Below are 10,704 nucleotides of genomic sequence, written 5' to 3' on the forward strand. Positions count from 1 at the left end.
GCTTCTGGAGAGCGTTCTCTTCCCAGGCAGTGTTACAGCTCTTGTGTGACAGATGCTCTCAGACAATGGAGTAATTCTCACACATCTTTATTGCTATTGGCTTGGTCTGAAATGTTTAGGGAAGCCTCGTCTCTATGTGGAGGCACTGACCCTCCATGACTGATGGCCACAATTCTCTCCATGGTAGGCTGTGGCTATGAGACCAGGGCCTGGTGACAGGCGCAGGCGAAGCTCCTAATGTTTGTCCCTCGTGGGTCCCTGGGTCTTCAAGCCCAGCTCAATCTTACTAGGCTTCCTCTCACAGTCCACTGTCCTGCAGTGTCCAGCAATCAAATCTTTAAGACAAAAAATAACATGGAGAAATGGCTTTGATATAGGACCTAAGTTCAGTTCCCAGCACCCACATCATGCAGCTCACAACCACCTGTAGCTCCAGTAGGTCTGATGTCATTGTCTTCTGCAGACCTGCACACACAGGTGTACACACGTACACACACACAAACACACACACAAAGGTGTACACACGAACACACACACGTGTACACACAAACACACAGGTGTATACATGCACACACGCACAGGTGTACACACGCACACACAAACACATAGGTGTATATACGCACACACAGGTCTTCACACGTACACACAAACAGGTGTACAAACTCACACACACAGATGTACACAGACACAGGTATACACACGTGTACACACACACACGCACGCACACACAGGATTACACACACAAGTGTACACACATGTACACACACAGATGTACACACACACTCTCATACACACACAGGTGTACACACAAGTGTACACATGTACACACACGTGTACATACTCACAGGTGTACACACACAACTGTACACACACTTGCATACACAGGTGTACACACACACACAGGTGTACACACACACACAGAGTAAAATTTTTTTAAAATTTCATTTTACTTTTATGTGTTCTGCCTTCATGAACATCTGTTTACCACATGAGTATAATGCCCATAGAAGCTATAAAAGGGTGTAGAAGTCACATCCAGCTGGCTGTGAGCTAGTGTGTGGGTGCTGGGAACTGAATTCAGGTCATCCAGAAGAGCAGTACATGCTCTTAACTGCTGAATGTCTTCCCAGCTCCAGAAATTACAAACAAGCAAATAACCAGGCCACCTGCTGTATCTGGTCAAAAGCCTGAGGCTGAGGCAGTTCTAAGTTCTCCTAAGGAAGCTACTCTGCTGCTTTGTTAAGAGGACATACTGCCTGTCAGCCTGCCTCCCAGGTAACCATAGTTATGCCCCAGACTGATGCTGCTGTCAGCTTTGGTCAGAAAAGCTCGTTTCTGCAGTAGGCTCATAACTTGTCGCCTCAGTCACAAACAGGGCATCTACATCCCCCTCCTCAAGTGCTCAGCAACCACAGGTCAGCAAGGCGGTAAGCAGTCTTGGGAGCCTGGAGCTGACTTCTGCACATGACGCGCAGGTGTTCTCGTGCACTCACAGCAGCTGTGAATACTTTCATGTGCCCTACAGGAAAACACCTGCCAACATCCTGTCACTCAAAGGGCAGAAACTCAACAAGCCCCACCCTTCCTTGAGCGTATAGTTAATGGCTGTTAGGGAGGAAGAGTTTCTTCAATGCTAAAATCCTGGTGTCACTAGTAAGGTGCCCAGGCACTGTCAGCAACCATATGCAACCCATTTTTCAAAACAAAAACAAGGCAGCAACAATACCAAGAAAAAGTGGACAGGGTAGAAAGAGGAGCAGCTGGAAAGAGGAAAAGAATGAGAGAACCAAAGTGGGACAAGAGGGAGTAAAGGAAGGAATATGATAAAAAATTATATCCGTGTATGAAATGTATGAAATCCATTCTGTATAGTTAATACTTTTTTGGTTTTTTGTTTTGTTTTGTATTGTTTTTTGAGACAGGGTCTCTTTCTGTCCTCAAACTCACAAACCTACTCTTTGGTTGGTTGGTTGGTTTTTTTCGAGACAGGATTTCTATGGACCAGGCTGGCCTAAAACTCACAGAGATCCACCTGCCTCTGCCTCCCTAGTGGGTGCTAGGATTAAAAATGTGCACCATTACCCCCAGCCACAAAACTACTTTTGTAGAAGCAAGAACGTATCCCTTTAAAAAAAATTTAGGGCTAGAGAGATGGCTCAGCAGTTAAGAGCACTGACTGCTCTTCTGGAGGTCCTGAGTTCAAATCCCAGCAACCACGTGGTGGCTCACAACCATCTGTAAAGGGATCCAATGCCCTCTTCTGGTGCGTCTGAAGACAGCAACAGTGTACTCACATACATAAAATAAATAAATCTTGAAAAAATCTTTAGATGAATTTTACTTACTAAACTTTGGTCTTATCATTATGCCTATATACACTAGACTGGAACTGAACTCCTTGAGATCCATTCTTCTCTGCCTACTGAGTGCTGGGATTAAAATTCTATGTTACAATGGCTGGCTAGAGTAACTGGGTTGGACATGGAGGCACACACTTGCAATCCCAACACTTGAAAAGCAGAAGCAGGTGAATGGCTCTAAATTCATGCCAGCCTAGTTTACACCGTGAGATACAGATTTGTCTGCTATCACTACAGTAAACTGTTTCAAGTAAACTCAAAAAAGCAAACGGAAAGTCAGAAAAGTCTGGGAAATGCTGGGCTGGAAGTAGAAATCAGTATTAATGTGCCCCAGCACCACAAAAACCACACTCCAGTGGTGCTTGTACATTCACGGGACTATGAATTAACGTTTTTAGAAGCTTTCAAGTTCTATCACACCAGTTTAAAATACTCTGCTTGGTGTTTTCCCCACTCCTTACCTCCCCAGACTTCTCACTACCGTCTTGCTCTTCTGTTGAATAACTGGACCTTAAATACAAATGTAACCATACAATATGCAAGCCTTTCTCTGACTTCTTTCACTTTCCTGCATGTTTCAGTTGCCTCTCCTTTGTGACCCCCTTCGTGGATGTGGTGAGCTGGTGCTGTGGGGACACTGGTGTGCGCAGTGCTGAGCTCTACACTTGTGTGGTTGCCTACAGAGTGTGCTTCTTCTCCCTTACAGCAGAACTGTGGGCTTAGATGTGAGACCCGTGTTTACCTTTGTCTAAGAGCACACCCACTGTCCTGTGCGTTACTGGCAGTGTGTGGCATCTGCAGTCCCTGTTCCTCAGATGCAGCTAGCCTAGGCTGGCATGATGTGTCCTTCAGTTCATTCAATAATTGTCAGGTTCTCCTTGTATTTTCCTACAGGTTGTTGCCCAGTCGGGCTAATCCTCTTACCTCAGCCTGAGTATACATTTGTGGCTAACTTTGGCTACTTTTCAACTAGGTTAATCTTCTTACTACTGAGTTTTTTGAAATTCCTTAAAGAACTTTACAGACTGAGCTGGCCTCAACTGCAGGAGCCCTCTTGCCTCTGCCTCGAGAGTTTATTTCTGAGCAGCTTTTGAACATTTTTATCATCTGTTGTTGTTGTTCATGGAAATGCAACTATTAATAAGTGTGTTACTTCCCAGTTGTGCTAATCTTAACAGGGAGGAGGTCAACTGCTCTGTGGACAAGGATTGACTAATGTGGATGTTGGAGGGGAAGGGGAATCACCCCTGGACAGGTTGTTAAGAAGGCTGGCTGAGCAGGCCCTGAGATATAAGCCAGAAAGACTTTCCCCATGACCTCTGCATCAATCAGTTCCTGCCTTGGCTTCCCTCTCTGGACAGTGACCCAGAAGATGCAAGCCAAATAAACCTTCTCATAGGTATCTGTGGTGGTTTATCACAACAGAAGCCATAGCAAGGGGCTGGGGATTTAGCTCAGTGGTAGAGCGCTTACCTAGGAAGCGCAAGGCCCTGGGTTCGGTCCCCAGCTCTGAAAAAAAAAAAAAAGAACCAAAAAAAAAAAGAAGCCATAGCAAGTACACCACTCAACGAGTGTGGTGTCATGACCGGGCATCACAGTTCCTGCCTACAATGTCAACCCTTGGGAAACTGAGGAAGGAAGAGTGTGAGTTAGAGGCCAGTGTGGGTTCCAGGCCAAAAACTCCAGTAATTACACACGTTCTCAATCCTTGGTAACAAGTTTCACACTCTACTTCTCTCTTGATGTCGATTTGGCCCTACCTCTGTATCTCATTTCTCTATAAATTTCATGGGCATCTTGCTGAGAAGAGAGAGAGAGAGAGAGAGAGAGAGAGAGAGAGAGAGAGAGAGAGAGAGAGAGAGAGAGAGAGACTTACTTTGATTGGAGATTTATGGATCAGACTGCCAAATACTCTCTGCCCTCTTACAGGTGTCTTTTATTAGGAGCTCAGCTGGTGAAGCACTTGCTGTGACATCGTGAAAACCTAAATTCAGTCCCCAGTGTGCACATGAAATGCTGACTGTTGCTGGGTGTGGTGAGGTGGTGCTGATGCACAACTTTAATCCCAACACTCAGAAGGCAAAAGCAGAAGACCTGTGTGAGTTCAAGGCCAGCCTGGTCTCCAGGAAAGTCAGGGCTACCCAGAGAAATCTTCTTTTGAACAAAGAAAAGAAATATCTAAGTGTCATTATTAGGTAAAATAAAAAATAAATACATGAACGGAGTTGAGTGTCATGGCACCCCTGCAACCCCAGGGCTGATATAGAGAGAGGTGTATCCCTGGGGCTGGCTGATCAGCCACCCTTAAGCAGTTGGCAATACTCAGGCCCCATAGAAAGACCCTAATTCTACGATCATATTCACCTGCTACACCCTTTCTTCTTTTCCCTAATGCTGGTGCCCTTCCTATTTCCAGCAGTCCCCATTCTAATTTTATGTCTGTCTGTCTCTTGCTTGTTTACTGATTCTATTTTTAAGATTTGGATATGTAAGAGAAAATTTTTGTTTTGTTTTTTGTTTTTCAAGACAAGGTTTCTTTGTATAGCGCTGGTTGTCTTGGACTCACTTTGTAGACCAGGCTGCCTGCCTCTGCCTCGAGTGCTGGGAATTAAAGGTGTACAGCATGACAGTGGCTCAAGAAAACAAATTGTTTGTCTTTCTGAATTGGGCCTATTTTGTTTACTCATTTCTGCTCATTTTCCTACAAATGACAGGACTTTACTTTCTTTTTTTTTCCTAGATAATACTCTGTTGTGAGTCTATAGTACATCTTCATTTCCCCATGTATGTTTCTGCTGTCTGTCTGTTTTGGAATAGGATCTCACTACATAGTCCTGGCTGGCCTAGACCTCTACAAGTAGATCAAGTGGCCTCTATTCAGAGCTATCCCACCTCTCCCTCTGCCTCTGCCTCCGCCTTCAGAGGTGCAGTGAGATTAAATGTGTGCACCACCACGCCTGGAACTGGCACTGACCTGCTGCCTCTGCTTCTCAGTGCTAGGGCTTACACTTTGCTGTGTGTTTGAGACAGAAAGCCCTATGTGACCTGGGTACTTAGTAAGCCCAGGATAGAATCCTCTTGATTCCATCAAAATGCTCTAACAACAGAAATGTCCTCCTGGGTCCAGTTTATGTGGCATTGGCAACTAATGGGCATCTAACCTGGTTATGTACCTAACTGTTGTGAAGTTAAGGGAAGTGTAGGCAGGCAGGGATCCAAACTGTATTTAACCCTGAGTTTCCTGGGTACATAGCAAGCAACTAGCTCACATCACAGTTCCAATTTTTTTGAGGAACGTCCATGTTAATTTTTACACCATCGCACATGCCCAACCAACAACCATACGAGTTACTTTTTCTCCACAACTCTGCAGCCGTGTCCTTTTCCCCTTCCTGTCTCTTTAAAAGTTTATGTGTATGGGAGCTTGTTATATTATGTCTGGGCAGGACATGGTGGTATACATCTTTAATCCCTGTACTTGGGAGGCAGAAACAGGTGGGTCTGTATGAGTTCAAGGCCAGCCTGCTCTCTATATAGAATCCCAGGCTAGCCAAGGTGAATACTACGACCCTTCTCAAAAAATAAAAAGTTCTGATTATGTGATAAAAATGTACATGTATGGAGCTACAGACATCTCTTGGTAGTTTAGAATGTTTGATGTGGAGCTGGAGAGATGGCGCCACAGTTAAAAGAGCACTGACTGCTCTTCCATAAATCCTGAGTTTAAGCCCCAGCCACCACATGGTGGCTCACAACCAACTACGATGTGAGATGATGCCCTCTTCTGGCACACAGGGGTACATGCAGATAGAACACTTACGTAAAATGGATAAATAAATCTTTACCAAAATAAGGAAAAAAAATGAATACTTAATGTCAGTTATTGTAGAAGACCTGAGTTACTCTCACAACACACACAAAGTGCCTCACACCTCTCTGGTTTTAGGGGATCTGATGCCCTAACATGTCTGCACAAACATGGTCTATAAGCATATATGCAGGCAAAACACTCACATACATCAAATAAAAATGACCCAAGGCAGGGTCTGTTTGGTCCTGGACATCCTGGTACTCTCTTGGTAGAGTAGACTGAGCTCAAACTCAGATCCACCTGACTCCTGAGTGCTGGAAACTAAAGAGATAAGAGATGCACTATCGCTCCCCAGCTAAAATAAATAGAATTTAAAAATGTGTATTTGAAGGATACCATTTGTCCCTTTAAAGAAAGAAAAAAGCTTGTCTGAGCCATGAATCCCAGCCCTCAGAAGTCAGAGCCAGGCAGATCTCTGTGAGATTGAGGCCAACCTGGTCTACAAAACGAGTTCCAGGACAGCCAGGGCTACACAGAGAAACAAGGACAACAACAGTGCACAGTTCTCCGTCCATGGCGGTACTCATGTGCATGAGTGTTTCCTGTCCGTGCGCTGGGTGTGCAGCTGGTGCTTGCGGAAGACGTAAGTGTATTGTATCTCCTGAAGCTTGAGTTACAGATGTGGGAATCAGACCAGAGGCCTCTGCAAGAGCAGTCGGTGCTCTTAGCTGCAGAGCCAGCTCTCCAGCCTTTTATGGTCCTTGTTAAAGGCCAGAGAGCAAAATGAACACAAGATAAATGTCAGCGTCCTTGGAGAGCAGAGTGAGGTACAGACCTGCAGCCCCACAGCTGAGAGTTCTCCCATCACAGGGAGCTGCACCCTCAAACCCTCAAACTGTGACTCATCTGTAGATTGTCCTGTAAAGTATTTTGTTCACAGCAATATAGAAAGCAACTAGCTTGGGCAGTGATGACAATTTTTTGGGGGAAATAAAATAATAAATAGGGCGAGGAATGTGGTACACAAGTGTAAGCCAATCACTGGGGAGCTGAAGCAGGACTGCCCTGAATGGGAGCTGCCTAAGCTACAGTGTGCATGTGTGTGTGAGTGTGCGAGTGTGTGTGATGAGTGTGAGTGTGCATGTATGTGCTGAGTGTGTGTGCATGTGTGTGTATGTGTGCGATGAGTGTGTGTGCGTGTGTGTGATGATTGTGCGTGTGTGTGCATGTGTGTGTGTGATGAGTATGTGCATGTGTGTGATGAGTGTGTGTGCAGGTGTGTGAGTGTGTGTGTGATGAGTGTTTGTGATGAGTGTGTGTGTGTATGTGATGAGTGTTTGTGATGAGTGTTTGTGATGAGTGTCTGTGTGTGTGTGTGTGTGTGTGTGAGTGTACGTGTGCATGAGCGTGCACAGGGTGATGCAGGATAATGAAAACAGCATTAAGGGTCTACAGTGAGCTCTTTCAACAGCCATTCTCAAAACAAGGCCAAGAAGCCTCAGCCCTTAAGCACTGGCTGTTCTTCAGAAAACCGTGGTTCATTACCAGTACCGCACGGAAGCTCAAGGGACCTCACACCTTTCTTCTGGCTCCACAGGCATTGCCCATATGTGGTACACAGTCGTCCACACAGGCAGACGTCCATAAACATAAAAAGATAAAAGACCAAGATCCACAGCCGAGTATAGTGCTCTCACCTACGAATTCTCAGGATCTGGAAGGCAGAAAGAACAGGCAGAGGCAGGACTACAGTGACTTCACACCAACCTGGGCTACTAAGACCCTATCTCTGTCTTACTCTCCCCAAACCCGGAGCACCAAACAAAAGGGGTATGTGAGGATACAGCGTTGGGGTACATACTTTAACTCCCACCACTGGGAAAGACTAAGCCAGGACTCGAGGGTGTGCATTACCCAGGGCGATGCAGTGAGACACTGCCTCAAAATATCCAAAGTGTCAACTGTTTCTGAAACCTCTTTATCCTTTAAACTTTGTGTATGAGTGTTTGACTTCCTGTGTATCTGTGGTGCACATGTGTGCTCGGTGTCCATAATGTCAGAAGAGGGCACTGGATCCCCGGGAACTGGAGTTACAGACAGATGGCTGTGAGACACTGTGTTGGTGCTGGAAACTAAACCTGGATCTTCTGCAAGAGCAACAAATGCTCCTAACCATTCAGCTATCTCTCTAGCCCCATGTAACCTTTTTAAAATCTAAAGTTGCTGCAAAAATCATTTTTAAAAGTTTATGTCAGTGGCTTTTAATGTGGCTAAAACATTTGGACAATGAGAACAAAACATACAAATATTGCACCAAATCTTAATTTTTTAAGAATTTTATATTTAGAATGTCCATGAGTTTAACAACAATGAGATAGTTAATAATGTCTCTGGTTTATAAGGTCATAAAACTGCCACAGTATAACCTGTGTATGAAATCCAAGTGCATTATCTTTAGTCTTGTCAGTTGATTCCTAGTTAGGATAAATCATTAAACTAGTATTACAGAAATTACAAGTTCTATAAGATAGTGGATATTTCTATCTTCCACACAGAGAATAACTCGATTTAGTAAAACCAACACAGTGAACAAGAACAATCAAGAAGTGAAGCAGAAAAGTGATTCTGTCTGTCTCACGCTCGAAGCTTTGCTGCCCCAATAACACCGAGCGAAGGCTGGGCCCAGGGATGTGCCCACTGTTGCAGGGATAGGATGTTCAAGTCCAGCACTGGCAATGTAACAGTGGAGAGAAAGGGAGAGGGAACGGAAAAGTCAACACAAATGACTTGCCAGTTCCAGGATTCAAATATATGTCTTTTCCAATTATATCTCACCACTATCAGACAGCAAATGCCTGGCTTGTTTTGTCCAAGCTAGACTTTAGGTCCTGGGCTCAGGCTCTCATGATACCAGGCTTTCCCATGCACTGTAAGTTGAGGTTCTAGGGTGGGGTAGGGTGGGGGTGGTAATGAATATTTTATTTAAGTCATCCTATCTATAAGGTTTGTAGTCATTTGTATAAAGACAACAGTCCAAGTAGATTCCAGTTGAATGCTTTTGAGCACAGGAAAACATGTAACCAGAAAACTACTTAATAAAAAAAAAAGAAAAAAAAAGACAGAGTCTCACTATCTAGCCCTATCTGGCTTGGAACTCTCTAAGCAAACCAGGCTAACTTTAAATTCACAGAGATTCACCTGCCCTCCAAGTGCTAGGATTATAGTGTACAGCAGCATATCCTTCAGCCAATACATTTCTTAACTGTAAATAACGGTACAAAATGGAAAGGAATCTTTTTTTTCCCTCCAGAAGAGAGCAATACAGATGGTTGTGAGCCATCATGTGGTTGCTGGGAATTGAACTCAGGACCTCTGGAAGAGCAGACAGTGCTCTTAACCTCTGAGTCATCTCTCCAGCCCTATGCAGAAAGGAATCATACTGGATAGTATAATCACTGATGGCAAACCCACATTGAATTTATTTTGTATTTAAAGATCCATCTTTAACCCTGCAGATAGAGGAATTGGTTCTAAGCATGAGATTGCCGGTGTTACAGACATTGCAGTACCCGCCCCTGGAGATTCGAACACCGAACGAGAACAACAGGAACTCCACCTGGATCCTCTCCAAAAGCCGGGTGCACTCTTAACCGCTGACTCATCTCTAGGGCTCCAACTAAATTTCTTTTTGTTCTGTGTTTCTGCCTCATTTTTATAACTTTCATAAACATAGTATTTTTAAAAGAATTAAATTCACAATTATTACAGTAAAGTTTACAGCCTTTTTGGCCATAACAGTACTTAATAAACTATAATCAAAGTTTGATCCCCACACACCCCCATACAGGGTTTCTCTGTGTATCCCTGACTATCCCAAAGCTCTCTCTCTAGACAAGACTGGTCTCCAATTGAGATCCACCTGCCTCTTCTAGGATTAAGTGTGTGTGTGTGTGGGGGGGGGTACCACAATCCGAACTCCATCTTTTTCTGTTTGACACGTCTGTATTTATTGGAGGAGAGGTGCCATGGTGTGTGTAGACCAGAGGACAACTCTGAAGAGTCAGTTCTCTCCCTCCACCATGCAGCTTCTGGAAACTAACTCAAGCTGCCAGGCTTGGTGGTAGGCGCCTGTTCTGGTTGAGCCTTCATGCAGTGCCTTAGTGTTATGATTATGTTAAATACTAAGAGAATATCACAGGCGCAGTTTCTGGAGAGGTAAGCACACATCACTGTTGCCATGTGTATTCTAGCTAGAAAAACAAAAACAAAACTGTGCGTGCCCAGAACCCACTTGGGAAGCCCCGAGGACAATGAAAGACAGCCTGAAATCCATCAGGAAAGCTGTCAAACCCAAATTAACCAGGAAGTGCAATGAAGACCCCTCACAGGAGAGAGTAATGCGCAGATTACTCCAGTACTGTCAGGATGTAGCCTGAAGCTAAGTATGTTTCATGTTTCAACCACCAGTTCTCCTAGAAATGCTGTCTTCAGGACATTAGCTTGTTCACAGAAGAACCTCACCTTGGATTTATT

General features: G+C 44.5%; 1 protein-coding gene across 1 annotated transcript in view; it reads right to left on the minus strand.

The window, feature by feature from the left end:
* LOC148004552 (ubiquitin-conjugating enzyme E2 R2-like) overlaps window positions 1-9,833 on the minus strand; it is a 29,765-nt gene extending 19,932 nt beyond the window's left edge. The window contains exon 1 of the mRNA XM_087559344.1: window positions 9,741-9,833. Coding sequence (XP_087415470.1) covers window positions 9,741-9,833 — 93 coding nt within the window. The remainder of the gene's footprint in view (window positions 1-9,740) is intronic.
* Window positions 9,834-10,704: the final 871 nt, after the last annotated feature.

This window comes from Rattus norvegicus, chromosome 7, assembly GCF_021556685.1.
Source record: "Rattus norvegicus strain SHRSP/BbbUtx chromosome 7, alternate assembly SHRSP_T2T, whole genome shotgun sequence".
In the NCBI taxonomy this organism is placed as follows: domain Eukaryota; kingdom Metazoa; phylum Chordata; class Mammalia; order Rodentia; family Muridae; genus Rattus; species Rattus norvegicus.